Raw genomic sequence first — 25,510 nt, 5'->3', positions numbered from 1 at the left:
TTAATGATGGGATATCATATGTAGTTTTACAGGGTAGGTGGTGTAAAATTATTTTAATAAACATACATGCACCAACGGAAGATAAAGATGATAATACTAAAGATGATTTTTATACAGAGTTAGAAGAGGTCTTTGATAAATTTTCTCAGTATGATATGAAAGTTCTGTTAGGTGACTGTAATGCACAGATTGGCAAAGAAGAGACATTTAAACCCACGATTGGTGAAGAAAGTCTTCATGAAATAAGTAATGATAATGGTATAAGATTGATTACTTTTGCAACCTCAAAGAATTTGATTGTGAAAAGTACCACTTTTAAACATAAAGGTATCCATAAATATACCTGGTCTTCTCCAGATGGTAAAACTCATAATCAGATAGATCATATTCTCATTGATAAGAGAAGGCATACTAGTATAATTGACGTTCGTACACGTTGAGGTGCTGACTGTGCCAGTGGCCATTATTTAGTAATTGCTAAATTAAGAGAAAGACTCTCAGTGATAAATCATAAGCAACAAAATCTAAAAGTTATAAAATTTAATACAGGAAAGTTTACTGATGAAAGAATTAAGAAAGATTACCAAATTAAACTGTCAAATAGATTTGATGTTTTGCAGGATTTAAATGATTATGAAAATATAAATGAAACAGACGTAAATAAGAATTGGGAGCACATACGTAATGCAATAGAATCAGCAGCTAAAGAAAGTATAGGATACCATAAACCGAGAAAAAGTAAGCCATGATTTGATAATGAATGTCATAATCTAATAGAAATAAGAAATCAGGCTATACTTAGGTGGTTAAATAACTCTGATGATACAAATCTAAACAATTATAATAGAATAAAGCGAGAAGTTAACCGCACGTTTAGAAGTAAAAAAAGAGATTACTTGAAATGCAAAATTAGTGAAATTGAAACAAACAGCAAAAATAAAAATATCAGAGATTTATATAAAGGTGTAAATGAGTTTAGAAAGGGGTGGCAACCTAAAGTAAACTTGATAAAAGATAAAGACGGTGATTTTCTAGCTGACCCAAGCGATATTCTAAATAGATGGAAGAACTATTTTAATGACCTTTTAAATGTTCATGTAGGAGATAAATCAGAAGTAAATGAAGTCCACACAGCAGAACCTTTAGTTCCAGAACCTAACTTGACTGAAGTTAAAGATGCTATTAAAAGGCTAAAGAATAACAAAGCACCTGGCATTGATTTAATACCAGCTGAGTTAATTAAATATGGTAAAAATTCATTAATATGTCAAATTCATAAATTAATTTGTTTAATATGGAATAAAAGAGAAATCCCTCAACAGTGGAAAGAATCCATAATTGTTCCTGTGTTTAAAAAAGGTGATAAAATGAACTGAAATAATTACCGTGGAATTTCTCTACTCTCAACAACATATAAAATATTATCTAACATTCTTTTAACAAGACTAACCCCATATGCTAATGAAATTATAGGTGATTATCAATGTGGATTTAAACGTAACAGATCAACTACAGATCAAATTTTTCACATCAGACAGACACTTGAAAAAAAGTGGGAATATAATCAAAATGTCCATCAGCTATTCATTGATTTCAAAAAAGCATATGATTCGGTCAAAAGAGATAAATTGTATAATATATTAGTAGAGTTTGGAATACCTAAGAAGCTTGTTAGTATGATAAAAATATGCACCAGTGAAACCGAAAGTAAAATTCGTGTGGGTATTAATATGTCTGACAAATTTACAATTCATGATGGGTTAAAACAAGGAGATGCATTATCTCCATTGCTCTTTAATTTTGCCTTAGAATATGCTGTAAGGAAGGTAAAAGAAACTAAAGAAGGACTAAAATTAAATGGTGTGACTCAGTTATTAGCATATGCAGATGATGTGGACCTACTGGGGGATGATGTGAATACAATTAAGAATAATGCTAAAATATTTTTCAAAACTGCTAAAGAGATAGATTTGGAAGTTAACAAGGAGAAAACTAAATATATGCTTACAGGCCGAAACCACGTGTTAGGTAATAATCAAAATCTAATTATTGATAACAACTCGTTTGAACCAGTTTCCAAATTCAAATACTTAGGAGTAATATTAACAAATGAAAATTATATTAAGGAGGAAATAAAAAGTAGGCTTAATTCAGGAAATGCATGTTACTTCGCTCTTCATAATCTTTTGTCTTCTCGTTTAATATATAAGAAAGTAAAAGTTAAAATATACAAAAGAGTAATTTTGCCTGTAGTATTATATGGATGTGAAACTTGGTCCCTTACATTGAAAGAGGAACATAAATTGAGAGTATTTGAAAATATGATCCTTAGGAAAATCTTTGGACCTAAAAGGGATGAGGAGACAGGTGAGTTGAGAAGGTTACATAATTTAGAACTACATAATTTGTATTCATGTCCAGATATTATTAGAATAATTAAATCAAGAAGACTTAGGTGGGCAGGCCATGTGGCACGAATGGGAGAGGAAAGAGGAGTTTACAGGATTCTTGTTGGGAAACCTGATGGTAAGAGACCTGTAGGAAGGCCAAGACGAAGATGGAGGGACAACGTTGAGATGGACCTAAGGGAAATCTGTAGGGATGGAAAAAAGTAATAGAACTTGCTCAAGATAGGGAAAGATGGAAGGCCTGTGTTGCTGCAGCCATGAACCTTCGGGTTTAAGAAGGCTAGGGAGTTAGTTAGTTAGTTAGGACAAAACCACTCCCTCCCGTCCACTCTCTAGGACCAGCAACGACTCATTGCGCTTACGTTACGTCTCTTCCCTGCTGATTTTGGCTAATCACGACGATGGGGATGAATTATGAGCAAATAGAATTGAAGGAGGGACATTCGCAGAAGAACGCGCATGCACAGGACTAGTCTCTGATCAGGAACATTCTGTAGACAAACCAGGTAATGGTACAGCCAACGGAGAAATAAACAGTAGGCGAATTGTCCTCCTTTATTTTCATTCAGTCTGTACTACATAATGTGATGACAATGAATTGAAATAATGACGTCAATATGCAGAGAAGTATATCTGCTTCGAACCAACATGGTTTCATTCCTTAAATCAACACAGGATGTACATGTAGCAGAATTAAAAAGTAATGAAAATATTGATGGACAATTTGCCTACCATTATATTTGCCGTTGACTGTACGTACATGAAAGTAAATACGACGAGATGAGTTTACACATAAATCAGACCAAATGTGTGTGTGTTATCGAGATAGATGCAGGAAGGGTAATTAAAAACGCATCTATTCATGGATTAAATTACAGGTCGACGTACAGTGAAATACTCACTTGCTTCTTACGATTCACTTTGCAGTTACCTTTACAAACATGCGTCAAACTCTAAACCTGATTCTTGGCAAAAGTCAAGAAACACACTTTAGTGCATTAGTCAATGCGTTTCTAATGCATCAACTAATGCATTTTGCTATTGTGTGTAGAAATCAAGAGACCACACACGATAAAAAGTTGTAGGAATTTCAGAGCGTTTTTCCACTAAAAATGACAATTTTCTCCCTGAAAGGCCATGCAGAGAAACAAGAGCACAATCCCAGAATATATGTTGCTAGCAGACAATGATCTGGAGAAAACATCTCGGAGAACCATAAACTCCGATCCAAGTTGGAAAATAATTATCGAGAAGGTCAAGTTGAAATAGCTCTAGGAGAAAAGTTCACATTGACCCAGACAAACTTGCAGAGATAAGGTGAAATCAAAGCAAACTTCCCTTCCGAGTTTGTTACGGACCCAAACAAAGAGTTCGATTCGGGAGTAGGAAAAAGTTTACCTTGAGGCAAGTCTTGCTTCAGGTGCGTTCGACTTCTCCTGTGCCACAAAGGCTCTTAACAAAGTTGCTAAGGATGAGTTCGAATGAGGAAAGGCAAAGTTAACTTCGGATCAGAAACCTTAATTAAATCTCTTTTAAGCAGAACTTAGAATAAGGGAACCTTTTGAAAAGAATTCTACTTTCATGAAGGATACTGAGAAGCTTGTTGGTCTAGTATCTCATGAACTATAGCACCTAGGTCGGTCATAAAACTAGCATTACACCAAGGCAATAAGACAGTGTCCCCTAAGATGATCTTTGCTAGTAATATCTAGTTGAACTTTAGCCAGAACGAGCTGCAACAGTACCGTAAATGCACCCCTTCTCTTTTGGGATGATCATTTGTATTATGGTGTTAAGATTACACATCACTTCAGCGAGTGTTTGATGAGTGTTTTCTGCATATCTGCAGTGTTTTGATACAGGGAACGTGGTAGCTACAATTATATATGGTTCTTAGAACGAAATAGTTCTATTCCCTTTACTGACAGGCAAACACTAAAGGTATGTACCAGTAGCTACTACTGGAGTCCACAGACACATCAACATATACACATTATGATGTTTGATTGATTGGTTGTTATATTTCATTTTTCTTGGCTTTTCTCGGGTTGGGATTCGAAACTGGAACCCCTAGCATCGTGATTCAATTTGAAAGTATTTTTAAAAAAATATATAATTAGCAATATAGGATATATATAACGTATACATTACAGTAAACTAACTTCGTTATTACTTGCCAAGGAGGATATATTTTTTTAAAAATAAAAATCCTCGAGTTGAATCCTGACCATGTATCGAGTTTATGTTTGAAATGAATGAACAATTAAATTATTTGTTTTCATATATTCCCTCCACAAACAGCTGTTATTAAAGGAGATACATCATGAGCGTTGGCGCACGTAGAATGGAGATATAGGGGCTACAGCCCTTCCAGAAATTTTGAGAAAATAAATTTATAAAAAAAATGAAAGCAACAAGGAACTTGAAAATAATGCAAACTTCCTTTCAAATGACTTCCGATTGTTATCTTTGTACTAACTAACTAACTCTCTAGCCTTCTTAAACCCGAAGGTTCATGGCTGCAGCAACACTGGCCATCCATCTTTCCCTATCTTGAGCAAGATCTATATACTCTTTTCCATCCCTACCGATTTCCTTTAGGTCCATCTCAACGTTGTCCCTCCATCTTCGTCTTGGCCTTCCTACAGGAACACCTTTTTAAAGGAAGGGCAAATTTGCAGGGCAGGCCATGTGGCACGAATGGGAGAAGAAAGAGGAGTTTACAGGATTCTTGTTGGGAAACCTGATGGTAAGAGACCTGTAGGAAGGCCAAGACGAAGATGGAGGGACAATGTTGAGATGGACCTAAGGAAAATCAGTAGGGATGGAAAAGAGTATATAGAACTTGCTCAAGATAGGGAAAGATGGAAGGCCTGTGTTGCTGCAGCCATGAACCTTCGGGTTTAAGAAGGCTAGGGAGTTAGTTAGTTAGTTAGGGCAAATTTGCAAAATATTTTATAGTTTATTCCGCCCTACCTAGAAAGACAGCTAGCTATATCATATCCAATTTTACATGTCCAGTCACCTCCCAAAACATGAACAAGATGGAATGAGAAAATAAATACAAAAATCAGAAATATGTTCATTAACAAAATAAAACACAATTGAAGCAACAATTATTTAATAAGTGTTTGTTATTAAGGAGAAGAACAATAGGATACAAATGCTCTCCATCATGGCTGTAGTTGAGGGTATACGGTGGTATATACTCAGATAATTAAATGCATCTTATCTATTGATGCATCAGAACTCATAGTTTGATGCATTAAAATGTCTCTTGTGGCCTCTGCATAGAATGAGATTCACAATATGATGCATTCTTTGTATATCGCAAAATGAGACCACAGTGTATTATATGATGCAAGTGAGGATTTCTTTCAGTCGAGATGCACTTTAATGTATCAGTTGATGTATTTTGTTGCACCTTGATGCGGTTTGAGCTACATAAAGTCTATAGCTCAGACCAAACGTTGAAGTGTATTATCGAAAAAGATGCAGGAAAGTGCATCCAAACACATCAACTGATGCATTACTGTGCATCTCGACTGAAATAAATCCTCACTTGCATCATGTGATACACTTTGGTGTTTATTTTACAATATATACTCTGTCCCAGCTAACTGTGGGGCAGGCAAACGAAAACAAGTCTCTGCGCAAGTAGTGACGCGAGACGGCTTCACCAATGAACACATGAGAGGGAACGGGATTGCGTGGAGGGGGAAGCGACTGCAGTTACCAGCCTTCCAAGCAGCGTGCACTGCTTCAGTCTGGCCACTCGATTTGCCTGGCTTCTCTGACGCTATGGGCGTACTTGCTCCACAGTTAGGTGAGACAGGGTATACAAAGAATGCACAGAAATGCATCAAATGTGAATTTGATTCTTGGTAGAGGCCATAAAACACACTTTAGTGCATCAATCGATGCGTTCTGGTGTATCAGTAGATATGATGCACTTAGTTCTCTGAGTGCACGCTGTGTGCCGTCTGATTAACCTTACACATTAGCGTTTGGCTTCTACTAGAGTTCACTACTTTAATTTATTTTATATGTATTTCTGTAATTTCGCTATTACTCCAGTGAGCTTATTACGGTCAAATACTTCAGGTTTGTTGAGAAATGGAGAAAGTATCAGTAGATGATTACGTCAGCATGTGATCGCCATCATTTGCCTACTAAAACAATATTGTAGAAATGCGCATAGCTAGCTATAATATAACTTCTGCTTGTTTGGTTGGTCCCTTTATGATTAATATGAGATCTGCCTTTTGTTATCAAAACCAATGTAGAAGTTTGACTTGAGATTTTGTATCGAATAAGCCCCATGCGAAACAATGTCCTCGTTTCTCTTCATCGCAACAATTGGCGACATATCTTATCATTAATAACGACAATTGAGATACGAGGGAGATTAGATAATTTTCCGGTCTAACACAGAAAATGAACTCATTTCAAAATCCTTTTAGTATGTTATGTAGCAGTGTTTTAGAGGAATATATTTAATCCTAATAATTCTCCTGTGTCGCAGGTTTGAAGTGATCATTGCAGAGCAGCGTGTGACTTTTACCAAATGTGAGAAGAGACAGTCATCAGGTACCTATATGGGAATATGGGAGCGAAGGAGATTCTTGATGAATTGACACAGACAATGCCCAATGACTGTCCTTCATATAGCATAGTGAAATCGTGGGTGGCAGAGTTCAGGAGGACGACGATGAGCACCGAAGATGAGGAGACGTGTGGAAGGCCCAAAACATTGGTGACCTTGGTAACTGTGGATAGTGTCCACGACATGATCCTCGCAGACAGGCAAATTGGTCTGTCATGTATTGCAGAGACCATAGGGATCAGTGTGGAGAACTATGTATGAAAAAATTGTCGGCCAAGTGCGTGCCCAAACTTCTCACACCTGATCACAAGAGGGCAAGACGGGACTGTGCACAGAGTGTGTTGGGCCATTTTTCAGCGAGTGCTTCCAACTTTATTAAACAAATTGTTACTGTGGATGAAACAATATTTCATGTATATGATCCTGAGACTAAAATTCAGTCTATGCAGTGACGCCATATTGGGTCACCAATGCCGAAGAAATGTCGCAGACAAAAATCCGCAGGGAAAGTGATGGGTGTCATTTTTTGGGATTGTGAGAGGGTAATTCTTAGCGAATATCTGGAAAAAGGCACTACATTGAATGCTGAACGATATGTGTACCTTCTGGACAAATTGCATGCCGCTTTGAAGGAAAAGAGGCGAGGAAAACTGTCCAAAAGCATCGCCTTCTTGCAAGACAATGCTCCTTGCCACAAGGCAGGCGATACGATGCAAAACCTGCGTGAATTGAAGTTCGATATAATATAGCATCACCGTTATTCTCCATCTGACCCCATCAGACAATTATCTTTTCCCAGAACTTAAGATGCTTCTGAAAGGTACTGCATTTAGTGACACAAAAGACGTCATAGCGACTGTAGAGGCATGGTTTGCAGCACAAGACAAACTCTTTGTTTTATCATGGGATAGAATTGTTGCAGGAATGTCAACCTGAAAGAGAACTACGTTGAATAAAATGCCATCACTGTGTCCTTGCCACCATGTTTTCATTGCTAGGCCGGAAACTTATCTAATCCCCCTCGTATGTTGTATTTCCGCATTAACTCTAAGAGAACGAGAAAAAATAGAATTGTTGCTTTCCCTGTTCTGCTCTACGGTTACTACTGTAGCCCATGTTTAAATATGTCTCGTTCATACCAATTATGGGTATATCATCGTTAATGATCTACCATTAATGAATTTTTTGAAGATCTAATTGATTTCAATAGCCTCTAGTTGCCTTTTCATTAAACTTAGCGTATGCCCTCTTGAAATTTATAAGGTACTGCACTGCTCTCTATTGGCCACTAGATTAGGAAGGATTTTTGACTCCAATCTTCGGCAAGAAATGAGTTCCGCTTGTGAACCAGGTACTTGGAACTGGGGCAGGGAACTTGGTTTTCAATCACGCGGAATAATACCAGAAGTGGGATTAGTGGGAGCGGAATTAATTAAAGTTCATCCCCGGAGTCAAACATCGAGAAGAATCTGAGGAAGAAGAAGAAGTGGAGATGATTTCCAGAGTTGTACTCACAGACATCTCAGCTGCCGGGTGGTCCACGATCTCCAGCTCTGATTCTTCTCCGTCCAGCATCACAGAAACAGTCTTCTTCCCGAACTCGTCATCTGAAACAGAATGGAAAGTATAAGAAAACGATGACATTTTCACACCTAACCCTACCCCTCAAAGGGTCTGATCACTCTCATGTTCATTGAAACTTGAGCTTAAAGGTATGCAGAAGTTCATATAAGTCAGCAACAGACATATTATTTGCAGAAACATTACGTTGAAAATTTATATGTGACATTAAATCAAGATTATATTAAAAATAGAGTACAGTCGCGACTTGCTTAACATTAAGGAAAGCCGGCCCCCGTGGCTGGAGTGGGTACAACATCGCACTACGACGCCAGGGGTCTCGGGTTCGAATCCTGGCATGGATGTTTGCGAGTGTCAATTCATCAATTTCATCATATCATCACTCATCCACATCGCACATTAGCCAACAGTGGCACGAAAGGCGAAGTAAATAAAGCAAATCAATCAATCAACATTAAGGAAGTTACAACTTAAGTAGCTGCATAACAACTGTTTATTTATTTATTTATTATTACCTTCAACAGAGATATATTCTCCTCCAATGACAGAAGGCGTACATAATAATAATACTAATAATAATGAATAGTAATTACAAAATTACAGATTTACAATACAACTACAATTACAAAAGATACAAATGAAATCCAGTCACAAATTATTTTCATTACATAAGACATACAGAACAGTTTATAAATAAATTAAAGAAAAATAAAAATCACATAATCCCGAGTATGATTACAGTTATTATGTATTAACTATCACATATTCGTACTTTCATAATTGACACTAATGTTTTCTTATAAGTCAAGAATGGCATTGGAAACTCTATGGAATGATTATTAATCATAATTTCATTATACATATCACAAATTCTATTAATCGGGCAGCTCTTAATTTTTTTTTTTTTTTTTTTGGAATTTTGGGGATGAAAATATTCCTACAACGTAAAGTATTCTTCCTTATATTAAACTGAAGTTGTCCAAGAAATAAGCTATGATCCAATATGCCGTTTACTGTTTTGTACAGGAACAATTGAAAGCTTGTTAGGCAAGTACTTAACATTATACTCATAAAGGTAGTAATATATGTGCAGGGTGTGTTAAACGTCCCTTAACGTCCATGTAAAGGAGTTATGCTGGGTTCAATTGATCATGATAGAAATATGTTAGGCCCTAGGGGAACCATAGTTGTGTGAGTCAAGTGTATATCTTTGAGCTCAAGTTATAAAAATAAAATTAAAGTGACCAGATCTTCTGAGGGTCATAGAGGAGGTTCGGTGGGGATGTCTACATTCTAGCCATGTTATGCTTATGGGAGAAGTACAGACACATGGGGCACGGTCGAAAAATGTCTCTCGGAACCAAAACTTTATGGAGGTGGGGGGGGGGGTTAGGTCAGTAAGTACACCGTGTCCCAAAAGTCCGGTAACACTTTTATTAATTCATTATACAAAAACTACAAGTGATATAGCTTTCGTGTATATGTCATATGAAAGAGTATCTCAAATGGTTTTTTTTAATGTATGAGTTCACAATGCCTCGATATGGGAATCATGTGTAACACGACATATGTCTACGTGGTAATCAAATTCTTGCCATACTCTTTGGAGCATATCTCTGTCAAGAATTTTATTACCGAGGCATTGTGAACTCATACATTAAAAAAAACAATTTGAGATACTCTTTCATATGACATATACACGAAAGCTATATCTCTTGTAGTTTTTGTATAATGAATTAATAAAAGTGTTACCGGAATTTTGGGACACGATGTATATGAAAACATATATTATGTACCATAAACATAAAATAAACACATGTAAGTCTTCATAAGACCAGAGAAAATAGTGATTTGTATAAATTATCTTTGTTCCGCATCTTGGCCGTGCGGTATAAAGCTTGTCGCCCACTGAGACGTTTTGTTGCCGGATATTTCCGTATTTCGCCGCAGGTTCGTCGTGCTGGCCACACGTCACCTGGTTGAATGATCTCTCACCAAAGGCCGGCAGTCGGTAGGTAGGCACTGGTCTTTACGGATTGTAATGCCACGGGTTATTATGTCTTCATATATTAATTTTATTACAATTAAAAATCATTGATTTGTGTAAATTGTTTGCAAGAAAACATCCAGCAGAAAGTAACTCTAAAAGTAGCATATAGTTACTTTTCAAGTTACATTTAAGTTAAAGATTAACTTTCAGAATACTAAAGTACATAGCAAACATAAGTTCAATTACTGCTTACTTTCACAACTAATGCGCAATAAACTAAATAGTAGTGCCATCTAGTTTTATAAAAAGGAACTGAAAATCCAAATAAGGAAAAAACTGTCTAAAGATATTCACCGCTTGTGTTTACATTCTTTCCTCTTCTTCCACCTCGGTAGCTCCCCAAGTATATCGATATTCCTCCATCTTATGCAAATTATCACCCTTTCATATTTCCATGGGGACTTTTTTTCGTATCGTAACCTGAAAGGATGTTTCTCTGAAATTTTCTTCCTCGGAACTTTTGAATATTCATGATCACGCCCTCAGGTAACTTCACCACGAAGCATCTTCGTTTCCACAGCTCTTCAAATAAAGGCATGCACCGTTTGCTCTAATTGGAATACTCTGCTTTCGGCAATGTTTCCTACTGCGAAGAACTTTCACCAAATAAGCTTCATTGGTGATTTGTATACACTGTTGCTGTGGTCAGGAGTGTAGTTGAGAGTATACTATACAGCAGTATACACCGCATACCCTCTAGTTAACCATAGCAACAATGTTCTTGTTTCTCTTTTCAGCAACAATTGTCAAAAACTGTAAAGTTTCTAATCGTTGAAAGCAACAATTGACGTCTGTTGTGTTTCAGTTCTAAACACGGCGAGGATGAGAAAATATATAATTATTGCATTTTCTCTTTTTATGTAAGTATTTTTCCATATTTTTCAATTTAATGAAATTATCAATATTATTAAAGTTATTAAAATACACAAACTGTCACAAAAGCAATAGTAACAAGAAAATAAAATACAATAACACGATACCCATTTCATATTTTTATTTTATTTTAAGAATGCCTTCTCTATTATAATATGCCACTTTTATGTCAAATATGGTATAGCATCATCATTACCATGAATAACATTTTCTGTAGAAGTTAAATTCTTTCATCCATATATAGTTTATGGAAACACAATCAAAGTTAGTGGGAATAAAGTATCCATTTAACGTTTCGCTAAACGTAGCCATACCAAATTTTGAGAGTACAGCACGGGCTTTAATTGGTGTTTCCAATTGAGGAGAAATTTCACCAAATACGCTTTCCCAGTGTGAGTATTATTTTTATTCTAATCGGGACTGGACATACAGTTTAAAGTAGGATCGGAATCATTGTATGCGTCGGGCATCCAACCTGAAACCCTTTGATTTACCAATAAGCCATCGAAGAGGCCCTGACAAATAAGCTAAATTCATAATAGATTATCACTGACCTGCGATGGTTTCATTGCAGCCATTCTGTATTTTTTCCTAGGATGACGTTTGCATCCTGAATCAGTATCCGACGTTAATTTTTCCACATCACATCACATTTATTTAAAATTTGATATTATTTTTTTTATGCACATGCACTAATGCACTCGTACTAGGAGTACCACAGTATGACCCTTCCCACTGGAGATTTTCTATTGATGCCTTCAACCGTAGTTTGAAGTGCTTCCTTCTTCATAACGAAAACGAACTTGCATCAGTTCCCGTTGCACATGCAGTTATTATGCGAGAAACTTACGGAAATCTTGAGATGATGATTTATATAATAAAGTACCAGGAACACAAGTGGCAAGTCTGTGGTGACTTTAAAGTGATAGGTATTCTGTTAGGTCTACAAGCATGTTGCACAAAGCACCCCTGCTTTATTTGTGAGTGGGACAGTCGAGAAGGTCACATCACTCGACCCAATAGGAATGGCCAGTAGACAGTGGATTGTAGGCTCGAAAAACATAAAACAAAAAAAATCTTGTTGACAAGTCCAACCTATTGTTACCTCCACTTCATATCAAACTTTGGCTTATGAAGCAATTCGTTAAGGCTGTAAGTAATGATGGCGAATGCTTTCAGTACCTGTGTCATCGATTCCCAGGCATCAGTAATGCCAAAATCAAAGAGGGTATCTTTACAGGTCCAGATAGCAGAAAATTCCTTTCTGATGCTACTTTTGAAGACGTCATGTGCGCAGCAGAACGATCGGAATGGGAAGCATTCCGGGATGTAGTCAAAAACTTTCTTTTCAACACAAAGGATCCAGACTACAAAGAAATGGTGGACAGAATGCTTTTTTCTTTCCAAGGTTAAGGCTATGATACGCCCTTGGGGGTATGTTAAGGTAAGTCTCCACGTTATGTGCGCCACGTTCTACACCCTGTTCGTAGGTACTTAAAATGTTATTTACCACGGCTATAGAAATATCTTAATCTCAGGGTATAGGATCTTTTTCGAGAATTCCAAATAAGAAAGCGTTTTATAGCCAAGAGGATAAAGTTAAATGCGGATCTATATTCTGAAAACTGTACACAATACAGAGAAAAATATATGGCGAAACTTGTATGTACAATGAAATATATGTTGATTCGAAAAATTACATCGGTTATATTCTTCTTATATAAATATATATATATATATATATATATATATATATATATATACATACATACATACATATATATATATATATATATATATATATATATATATATATATATATATGGATCATGGAAAGGAAATCTTCTTCATCTTCTTCAAATAGAAATGGATTATCCTTCCCAATAAGAAAGGCTTCTTCTTCTTCTCTTCTAATTTTGGGAAAAGGCTTCTTCTTCTTTTCTATCTTTGCTCAGTGAAAAGGCTTCTTTTTCTTCTTCTAATTTATTTATTTCCTTTTAAAGCATAATATTATTTATTATAATATCTTTCGTTATGTGTACATTAATTACTACATCTGGATTATATTTATTTTCTCCTTTTGAAATATCATATTGTAAACCCAACGGATTGGGTTGGGGGTTGGATAGTTTCCTCACCTTCTTGTCTTCTTCGTTCCAATATATATTCCATTACTCTCTTTTCCTTCTTCTTTGGTATTATACAGCACCACAAGCTATACTTGTAGAAAGATTAGGGGCGTCTAAACTGACAGTAGCGCCACCTATGGCCCAGTGCGTCTAATAAGGAGCGCAACATTAAGTGCTTGGACACAGCGCCACCGAGGGACAGAAAACCACAAAAGCTGTGTATTTTCTCCTCGTCAGAGGTATTAAATCAAATGTTGATCACTATTATCAAAAAGGAGATACATTTCTGAATTCATTTGCTTACTTATTAACTTTCCTAATTGTTTCATATACGATCATATTCTTAATTATCTTAATTGGCTATTTACAACATTTTATTCACTCCTTCTATAAATTTATACTCTTCCATTATGTATTTTGCATTTACTATAATATATATTATCACTCTTCTCCGCTCCTAGTTTCTTCAATGAACTCTATTCTTCTTTATATGGCGCACTGCCATCTATCGTCGCTCTGAGGAAACATTTTTTCCTTGCATTTTTCATTGTGTCGTCGGAACTGGTACGTGACAGCTGCAATATGAGCTTATAGGTGCACATGTTACATTCACATCTGGACTATTTCCCCGAGAACCTAGGAATGCTGAGCGAAGAGCAAGGAGAAAAATTCCACCAGGATCTAAGGGAAATGAAACATAGATATCACGGGAAATGGAACAAGAATGTGCTGGCAGATTACTGCTGGTTACTGAAGACAGACAATGCAACTACAGCTTACAAGCAAAAAGCAACGCAAAGGAGTTTCTTAAAATAAGTCAAGATATCATAAAATTGAAACCGTGGACTTGCCACTCTAGAACATGTTACCAGTACGAGTAAAACAGTAAGTTCAAAGCGGTGTTTACAGATGCTTTTAATATAGTGTATTAATCCTGTATATGCGTGCGAGTCTTATATATTCATTTTGATTTCGCAACGAAACCTGATCTGATGAAGAAAAACTGACTTTAGTTCCGGATTCAATATGCCTGAAATATAAAAAATCACTATTTGAACATTAAGCAATGATCAGAAAGTTTAAATTCGAGGGCCTGTGTTACCTAACAAGCACATCAACCTTTTTAGACACACTCATCTTATTCAAAGCGGTGGTGTATATACTGTATATTAATGCAGAGCACAGTTTTCCAGAAAACATTGGTTTGAATCACAGTTAGAATGCTCTATAATATAATATAATATATCATATAATATAATTTAATGTAATATTTCTTAAGCATTGAATCCACAACGACAAATGTAATAGCAGCTGACCTCCGTGGCGGGGTGCTTAGCGCTGCGCACCACGGCACCAGGACTCTCCTGGTCGAATCCCGGCCTGGGTATGTCCCTTCATTTGTTTCAATCAATCATCACTCATCATCATCGTTTCGATTAACCAAAAATGGCAGAAAAGAGGAGCTAAATAGCAACAATGAAATGATGATCATGAAATGAAATTAAAAGCATCAACAAACAGAGGACGACATCAACAGAATTCAATTCCTTCAAACAACCCAGGATGTGCAAGAGAAAAATAATGGAAATTGGTATTTCTCTAAATTTTCGTCACTTTCTGTCACTAGTGGCTAGTTAGATTATGAGTGATGATTAGATGAAATTCATGAAGAGGCACTCACGAGGAACGCCCGGGACTCGAAACTAAGAACGTGGGTGGCATGGAATGAATGCAACAGGTAGTATGGATACGAACACCAGAACCCGTGAAATCTACTGTGCACCTTTCCAAAAGTTTGGTCTAAAAAATAAGCAACAAGAACAACAGAACAAGAGAACAAATAAATTCCTGTACTGTTACACAAGTAACAACCATAAAAATGAAAGTAGTGAATACGAACATGATTTTGAATCTTTTCGAAGTAGAATTAAATGCCATGATAACAATTGTTAATGGAGAGGATGTAACCATGTTTGAAATTTAATGAACTTTTGTTATATCCCCAAACAGCAATAGAACTATGACTTTGTTAATGCCATTCAATTGAGCGAAATATATAATAACAATTAACAACGTCCAATATTTAAACCATAGAACCGATTAGACTTTTGTTATATTATGTAACCTTAATTGACTGACAGAAGGAATTATAATATTCAATTGGTTGCTAAGGATGATTAGCTCTCGGGACACTGAACTTCGTGTGTACTGATTGCTATGCAACAAGAATAATAAATTGTAGGGCAACAATGCATTGTCCATGAAATTCGCATTGTAGTCTATATAAAAGAGGTTTTTCCGAATTCATAATGAATGACTAAATAGTATGCATGTCTGTGTGTGTGTGTGCTAAGCTTCTATAATTTTAATTATATCCCATTCTATAGAGTGTCTCAATTATAGTGAATTCCTTCATTGGCTTTGTTTTCAGGTAGATAAAAAAGAGCTCTGACTAAGTAAAAATAATAAAAATAAATATTTCATATATGATGTCGAAATACATTAGTTACAGGAATACGGAAGTATAAAGGGAAAGGGTAATAGAAAGGAGAGGAACGGTGAGAGAGGGATAAAGAGAGAAAGGAAAGAGAAAGAGGGAGTATGGAGAGAGATAGAGAGAGAGAGAGAGAAGAAAAGAGAAACAGAGCGTAGGGGAGAAGAAAGAGATAATGGAAATTGAAAGTTCAAGTAGGAAAGAGATATGGATATGGAAGTATAGAGAGAGAAAGAGAGAGAGAGAGAGAGAGAGAGAGAGAAAGATGGAAAAGAGAGAGTGATGGATTAGGATGTATAGAGAGAGAGAAGGAAGAAAAACGAGAGAAAGAGAGGGAGAGTAAGGGAAAAAAAGAGAGATTTATTGAGATTTGACATTTATTGAGAACTTTTGACGAGAGAGAGAAATACATAGACAGATTAGATAAATGGGGATAAGGAAGTGTAGTCAAAGAGAAATAAAGATAAATCAGAGAGAGAAAGAAATAAGTATAGAGATGGAGAGAGAAGAGGAAGGAGTGGAAATGATGTCAGATGGAACACTTCTTCTGCTACGGGAATTATCCTTCAGGTTGAGGAATAGCACAGAGTTATGAACGTGAATGTAGATTACTTGAAAGGTCAACAACCGGAGAACCACCTGGATGAAAAAGGCTATATAGACGCTCAAGGGAACACACGTTGATAAAATGTCCTCCAAGCGAAGATAAAAGAGACTCAGAACAACTATTGTCGCTATGTCACCCGAGCGAAACATTCCAAAAGTCCAACTAAAGAGGTCAGGAGACGTAGGAAAATTTCTAAAGAAGGAAAATAATCTGGAATATAACGAGAGAGAGACAAAGAAAGGAAAGAGAGAGAAATAAATAGGGAGATTAGAGGGAAGAGAAATAGCGGGATAAGGAAATAGATATATATAGAGAGAGATGAGAGAAACAGAGAGAATGGAGGAGAAGAGAGAGAGGGAGAGAAAGGAAGAAACAGAGAGAGTGGAGGAGAAGAGAGAGAAGGGAGATGGAGAGAGTGGAGAAGAAAAGAGATAGAAAGAAAGGAGAGAGACAGATAGAGTGGAGAAGAAGAGAGGGAGAGAGAAAGGAGAGAAAGGAGAGAAACAGAGAGAGTGGAGAAGAGAGAGAGAAGGGAGATAGAGAAAGTGGAGAAGAAAGAGAGAGAGAAAGAAAGGAAAGAAACAGAGAGAGTGGAGAAGAAAGAGAGGGAGAAAGAAAGGAAAGAAACAGAGAGAGTGGAGAAGAAAGAGAGAGAAAGAAAGGAGAGGGACAGAGAGAGTGGAGAAGAAGAGAGGGAGAGAGACAAAAGAGAGAAACAGGGAGAGTGTAGGAGAAGAGAGACAGAGAGAAGGGAGATAGAGAGAGTGGAGAAGAAAAGAGAGAGAAAGAAGAGAAACAGAGAGAGTGGAGAAGAAAGAGGTAAAGAAAGGAAAGAAACAGAGAGAGGGGAGGAGAAGAGAGGGAGAGATTGAGAGAAAGGTGAGAAACAGGGAGAGTGGAGAAGAAGACAGAGAGAGAGAGAGAGAGAGAGAGAGAAAAGGGAAATAGAGAGAAATAGTGATAGAGAGAGAGAGAGAGAAAATATAATACACAAAATATTCAGAAACAAGTCTAAAATAGGAGAATTACGAATCGGCAAGGGAAAAGACAATTTATAGTAAATATGAAACAAGTGTTGATTCTTAAGGTAGCGGAAATTATATTTTTTTATTGTTTGTTTCGCATGACTGAAATATTAATGTTAAAAGAGAACTTTTCCTACATGCACATTAAATGATATCCAAATCTATGTAGTTTTTAATATATTTTATGTACTACAAGTTTTAATATGATGACACTGCCAAATAGCAATGTCTAGAAGTAACAGTTTCTTTTGTGGGGAATCCTAACTGTAACTAGTTACTTTTAAAAGAAAACAGCTGTTACTGTAACAGAGTTACTTCTAAAAATAGAAGAGAAATCAAGAGTTACTTTACAACGCGTCAATTGTTAACTTGAGAATTCGTAACGTGGGGTAAGAGCTAAATTTGGAAACTCTGTTCTCTACCATGTGTCCTCTCTGGATGCTAAGGCGAAAGTACTTGCCTAAGCCTAGGTTTCTCGCCGTAACTGTAAAACTTTACTTTTAAAAAGTAACTTTCCGAACATTGGAGTGTAGTGTGTTGCTGGGCATGTGAGTATTGGCTATATATAAACTGGTTTCTATAATGTATGAATGTTTAATTTTCTTTACATAGCTGAGTGGAAGAAAAGTGTTTAATATTGTTTTAACTCCATTATATAAAATACGAAATTAATAATAATAATAAGCAATTTTAACAAATATACATATATTAAGCCTATGCAGTAGCTCATCTATGCACAGCACACCAATGATGATGACGATGATGAAGAAAATGATAATAATAAACACTAAAAACCAAAAGTATAATAACTGTTAAAAAGGAGAAAGTGAGATTGTTTTCAATTACAACGAAATAGTTTCCGTCCATGTCGATAATTTCACATTTTGAAATAATGATTTAAGAAGCATTTATCGTTTCGTATTCCTTAATAAGGAGTCATGGCTCTCGTTATACAACTTTCTATCATTAAAATTCGAGATTCTCTGAAGGTTTCGAATTTCTCAATATCCGCAAATTGGGGCAAACAGCGCACGAATCTCTCAGTGTCAGGCACAAAATTCTCAGAAGCACCATTACATCTCTAATCTTGTGGAAGAGAAAATAAGATCATAGCGCCGTAAGTCTATTTCTCAGAAAGATGTTGAGTTTTAAATACTACTATTACTACAAATAATAATAATAACAATGAAGGCAAAGTTCTCCATTGTGTAAGCTCTGCTCCATGAAAGCACACAGGAGGTGTGAATGTACACTTGCACACATTCTTAAAGAATGATGTGTATATATATTATATATATATATATATATATAGAGAGAGAGAGAGAGAGAGAGAGAGAGAGAGAGAGAGAAAGAGAGAGAGAGAGATGAGAGGGAGAGGGAGAGAGTAACAACGAAAGAGGCAGTGCTGGTGCCTGGTTCTATATCCGAGATGCTGCGTCCTATATACATGAGTCAAAGTTTGTTTTAAGTTCACTTTATGCTTAGATATGATAATCGGAACTGCACGTTAAAAGTAGGATCCGAATCACTGGACCATGTTCTACCACCAGGGATCAAACACGGCACCCCTTGATTACAAGGTGACTACTTTACCACTAAGCCATGGCATAAACCCGTTAGTGTGTGTTACATGTATGACTCTGTGTCTGCGTAAATGTAGTAGATTGCGGTTGACAGCAACACTTTTTTCGAGTTATATGCGGATCTATGGTGTTTTGTTTGATGACTCGTTTCTGGACATCTTTATGGCACTCTAACATCCGTTTTATTTCTTTATAGGGCTTTTCAATTGTCTGCGTTAACTGATGGAAGATACTGGACAGATGAAAACTGGAGAGAAAATATCCTTTTCGTAAACGCAGAAGCACGAAAGAATTGGAGAACGGCGCTGTATCTCTTACGCTTTTAAGATGATGAAATCCCTAGGAGCAATCCTCCAACCCAGGGGAAACGGGGATAGGCTTACAAGTGGCGCCGCCCGCGGAAAGACGACGAAACGAACCTCGGGAATACTCGAAGCTATTCCATCTTGCATCCTGTGCGTGTAACGGGACAACAAGAGGATTTTAATCCCTTAGGACTAAAAAAAACATACAGTGTCCGATACTCCAAGACTGTTTCTTGTTAAGAAAGGTCAAACTAAGGATATTATACTGGTCACATTTCCAACTGGAGTCTCCGAAGCAGCAAATCAGGGGTCAGTTTTCTTCGGCTGGCATCGGGCATTTTAGAGTCGCAAGGCACCAAACGCTTTAGCGGGAGGAAGCTAATCAGCGTAGGATACACCACATGTTGCCAAACGTATAGTAAAGCGAGAGAGTTCTCCGACAACGATATCGTCATCACCAGAACTTAACGGGGGATATTTTATTTAATTACGTATATACTGCTTTTATGGAAGCTTTCCTTGCCTTGCTTGTTCTCAATGTCTAATGGTACAGCTGCACACGTGGTCCTGAAGTTACCGGAACGACCACCTACAGATCGATACGCAACTGACAAAAACAGAAATACGCTTGGCAACGGTGCTTCGGGAGAGCGATGTTACTCCTACAGCTTTTACGTCGCAACTGAGTTTGTTGCCACACATCGAGCCACACCTACGGAGACGATTGGGAGACAGAAAGAACTAGAAACAGGCATGATGGTCAGCTGATAGTTGGAAATGCGACCAGTCTAAAGAATTGTTGTTTTTTTGCGGTGCGAGCAGGGCTACTGTAGCGTTACAAGAGGGAGTGGGCGAGGCAGAAGGCTTTGTCGGTCGCGCTCGTGCAGTGGGAAAGCTCTAGTCATGTGATTCGTGAGTGACAGTGCAGTCTGGCATTGCAATCATGGCAGAAGATGCAGGAGGGGTTAAGCGTAAGCTTACTGGCTCGGAGAAACAGCGTGCAGGCGAGAAGCTGAAAACGGCTGGTAGCTGCAGCCGCGTTTTCCCCTCCATGCAATCACTTCCCCTGTCACGCGTTCAGAGGACCAGCTCCCTCGAGCCACTACCTGCGCAGAGGACATGTGTTCGTTCTCTTGGTCCAGAAATTCCCATAATACGTCTAAGTTTCAAACCTACTAACACATTGATTTGAATTGGAAATCTTATGCTATTTTGCACCTGTCACATGATACTACTAACATTGTAATGCACTGTCAACATATGAAAAAAATATGGTTTTAACATAAATTAATTGGGTCTCAGGCACCGGCTTTTCCAGTGGGAGTAGATGGGGGTTACAGCCTTACCGGAATTTTGAGATAATAAAAATTTCCGAATGAAAGCTGTAACTTGTAAAAAACAAAAAGTGCAATGGAACCAAAGTTAAGCTGACCCCCGATAACCATTATTGTCATTGAGTATTGAGTGTATTGAGTTGGTGCTTTAAGTTCACTTTATGCACAGCAAGGCTAATCGGGACTGGACCTACAGTTTAAAGTTGGATCCGAACCACTATGTGCCTCGACCGGGAATCGAACCCGGGTATTGCCATTGAGCTACTATTAAAATGAAGATCAAAAATAGTAGTTACGAAAAATTTTCTAGTGAATCCCGCCCTCTAATATGCAGATATGTAATAGCCACTTTGACATTTTCAGCCTTCCATTCCCAAAAACTGGTGGATCCGGGTTCGATACCCGATGAAAACACGGATCGGATTCAATTTTAAACTGTAGGTCCAGTATTAATTAGCCTAAAGTGGACTTTAAACAAAAACTCTGCAGTAAATTAGTTGGAGAACGTGGCGAGATAGTGCGAAGGCACATTACCTTTCACAACGGACTTCCATATGATTGGCTGATTGATTGACTTAGTGTTTGAAGTCAACTTTATGCACAGTAAGGCTAATCGGGACTGGACCTACAGCTTAAAGTGGGATCGGAACCACTATGTGCCTCCAGCGGCTATCGAAGCCGGGACTCCTTGATTACAAGCCAACGACGCAACCACTGGGCCATCGGGGAGGCCTACATTCCGAATGAAATGGCAAGGACGTTACTTACAGTCATAATGAAGACAAGTTTTCAATACATTTGATTGAATGATTAATTTTATTAATTTTACCGCCACTTTTGGCTAATCGTGAAAGTGAAGATGAGTGATATGATAAAATAGATGAAGAGGCACTCGTAAATAACAGCACCAGGTTCGAATCCCGGCCTGCGTATAGGTGTGAGTGTTTCTGCATCAATTTCATCACATCACTCATCCGCATCTTCACAATTAGCCAAAAGATGGCAGTAAAGTAAAATAAACCCAAATCACTAAAACACTCACAAAGAACACCCATGCCCACTCAGCGACTCGAATACTGGACCCTTGGCATCGTACAATGCTGTAGTAACCACTCCTCAACTGAATTAGGCTTCAAGAGATTAGTACTCGTATTTTGGTCGATATTTCGACCATGCAGCTGATTACAAAATTCCTGTTTTTTTATTATCTTGATATTTTCTGTTCGGTCGGAAACACTTACAGTGGATTAAACGAAGCTTTCGCACGTCATGTGGATGCACGCTCCCCCCTCTCCTCCCCCTCCCCACCCCGAGTCCAAAGTTACGTATGGAAGTTGGGTCGAATTTTAAATTCGTACACTTATTTGACAAAAAATGTTATAACTGGTAGACTATTTTTTTTTGGCCAATCTACTTCGGGTAACTTTTGTTTTGCAGCTAAAACATCAGAGCATGCAACCGTGCAGAACTCAAAACGCCAAAGCCGATAAAAGGGTTGGTTGGGTTGCGGCTCCCAACTTTCAATGAAAAAAATCATAAAATTGGGGAGTTTGTTTCACATATTCGATAATGTAATGCACCCAGGAACATGAAATGACATTCATGCGGTTGAGAAAGGACCGTTATTTGAAAATAAGGCTAAAGTTTGCGTAACCTTTCCAAAATAGCGGGGAAAGAGGGGAAAATCCCTATTTTTATTTTTTTCATTGAAAGTTGGGGGCCGCAACCCACCCATGTGTAACTAATTTTAAATGTGGTAATGAATGTCACCAATCACACCAATTTACACCAATTATCTTAGCGACTCCGGAAACTATGGATTCGAAACTAATCTAGGTCATTTGTGGCATTTTATTTTTCACCCCCTCTCACCCTCCATGCCGATAGGTGATGAACTTGGAGTTGAGCCGCATTGGGAGTGTCGCGAAAACTATGGATTCCATTCGCAACACAGCCTGAATGTTAGACAACCCGAGAAACACTATCGTTGTGCGGGATTGCATAGAGTCACGGATGTCTGATTGTGCGGAATTTAATATCGGTGGTTCTCGGTAATTTTTACATGTCACCCCTTTCCACCCCACCCCCAGAGGTGCCAGGGGTGTCTTACCCCCACAGTATTTATTTCCAGGTTATAAGTGATAGTTGTACCAAGTTTGGTTGAAATCGCTCCAGGCGTTCGAGAGTTATTGCTGAACAAACAAACACACACTTATACACATATACATCCACTTTTATATATATACAACAATAAGGGATACACTATCCTGTAAAGTATACCCTCAACTTTACTACTTCCACTAGACCTGAACGGTGAACCCTGAGAGTTTCTTATATCATCTTAGGTAGGCGAAAGGCTCTTCGAGTTTCTCCACTCTATTGTTCACCCTGGAGAAACACCTAGACGACCTCCACAAGAGTCCTTCCGGACGTGAACTCCACATATTCAAGCACCTAGTCGGAAAGGTGAACTTCCGGTTTGGGAATTGCTTTCCGAGCATAGTTAACCCTTCTATGAGAAGCGAGAGTCTGCATGATGGAAGTTTCAAGTACCTTGTCGATTTCCACGAAGCTCTTGCCTAGTCATTAATTCTAAGCAACTGCGTAGTCAGGAAGTTCCTTAGGAGTGGGGCTTGAGATTTTCCAAGTGTGTATACAGATATTTCACATCCCACCGATACGATGAATTATTCTGCGGGGTTCGAATCCGCGAACCTTGACTTCGTGTAAGATTAAATTGATGAAAGGACAACCACGAACACATATGGACACGATACAAGTCTCACATCAATAATACAGGCTGCGATTCCGGACGCCAGAGCCTCGTTAGTCTGCAACAATGCATTCCAGGCAGTACTACGATGTAAGACCATTAAACTGAAAATACAGGAAGTATACAGGGATGCAGTCAGCATAGAGACACTAACGAGGTTACAGTAAAATGAAACCACGTTCGACTTCCATGGCGGATTGGTTAGCACAGCGCGCTACGACGCAAGGGGTCCCGGGTTCGAATCCCAACTGAGCTTGAGTTTTCTTTGTGAATGTCCCTTCACAAACTTCATTATATCATAACTCATCTTCATCGTCGCGATTAGCCAAAAGTGGCAGAAAATAGACCTAAATATAAAAAAATCAAGGACGAGAGATACAAGAGAAATTCACATCTGAAAAAGCTGTTTTTATTGTATTTACATTATTTAAACATCTCTTTATTAAATCCTTAAATACAAGCTGCAATGTGATCTATCTTATATATATATATATATATATATATATATATATATATATAAAAAAATGGATGTATGTGTATGTGAGTGTGTGTGTGTGTGTGTGTGTGTGTGTGTGTGTGTGTGTGTGTTTGTTCCGGCATAACTCTCAAACGCCTAGAGCAATTTCAACAAAACTTGGTACACGTATCACTTGCAATTTGGAAATAATACTTTGGGGTTAAGACACCCTGGCAGGGGTGCGGTGGGATGGAGTGACATAAAAACAAGCAAAAACGACCGATATTAAATTCCACACAACAGACATCCGTGACTCTATGCAATCCTGCACAACGATAGTGTTTCACGGGTTATCTAACATTCAGGCTGATATGACTTTGTGTTGCAAAAACGACCGATATTAGTGTGGAATCCATACTTTTCGTGACACTTCCAATGCGGTTCAACTTCAAGTTCATCACCTATCGGCATGGGGGGGAGAGGGTGTGAAAAATAAAATGCCACAAATTACCTAGATTAGTGTCGAATCCATAGTTTTCCGAATCGCTAAGCTAATTGGTGACATTCACGATCACATTTAAAATTAGTTTCATTTTACAGTATAGTTAGAATTCATTATTTTCCTGTACAATGGAAGATTGGGATAAATAAATACCCTGGCAACGCCGGATAATCAGCTAGTGTATGATAAAACAACACTTAAGATTCAAACTCAAACCACTATCCTACAGAGGCCGGTTATAAATCAGATACAGTACGATCATGACAATACAGGATCGTAACAAATCAAAACTATGTTTTACGAATGCTTTACGTTTCATGACAATAGTGAATATTTTTCATTAAAACGTTTTTAAGTCAGGGTTACTAATAATACCGTGCGTCCATTTCGATCTTCAGCCGAGAGATCGGGAGAAGCTTGGCGGGCGGCGCTGACGGAGATGCCGACATTTGCGGCCTGTAATGCCCGCTTATTTTTATGGACATATGCAGACATTTATATGAATATTGCAAAACGAGTACTAACCTGTGTTATAACACGCAAAAGTTCTTCTGTAATTCATCCAAGTTCTGCCCTTATATACACAAATAAATATGCTATAGAAACGATGTTAAGAGCCACAGATAATAAAGCATTTTAATCATAGTTTTGACCAGTAACGTCCTGCTTAAGTTTATATCCTTGAAAGAGTTTTGTGGCCATGGGAATCGTTTGGAGGTTTCGAATGTGCAACACTGTATCAGGATTACACTGCAGACGAAACCGATAAAAATGAATGGTTTT

The 25,510-nt window shown here is 37.7% G+C and overlaps 1 protein-coding gene across 1 annotated transcript in view; it reads right to left on the bottom strand.

The window, feature by feature from the left end:
• The window catches only part of LOC146001373 (uncharacterized), a 248,135-nt gene that overhangs the window by 98,486 nt on the left and 124,139 nt on the right, over positions 1 to 25,510 (bottom strand). Inside the window, exon 4 of the mRNA XM_083138688.1 lies at positions 8,530 to 8,621. Coding sequence (XP_082994814.1) covers positions 8,530 to 8,621 — 92 coding nt within the window. The remainder of the gene's footprint in view (positions 1 to 8,529; positions 8,622 to 25,510) is intronic.

This window comes from Lepisma saccharinum, chromosome 17 (genome assembly GCF_977018435.1).
Source record: "Lepisma saccharinum chromosome 17, izLepSacc3.1, whole genome shotgun sequence".
NCBI classification, from domain to species: Eukaryota; Metazoa; Arthropoda; class Insecta; order Zygentoma; family Lepismatidae; genus Lepisma; species Lepisma saccharinum.
This window is presented reverse-complemented; position numbering and strand designations above follow the sequence as displayed.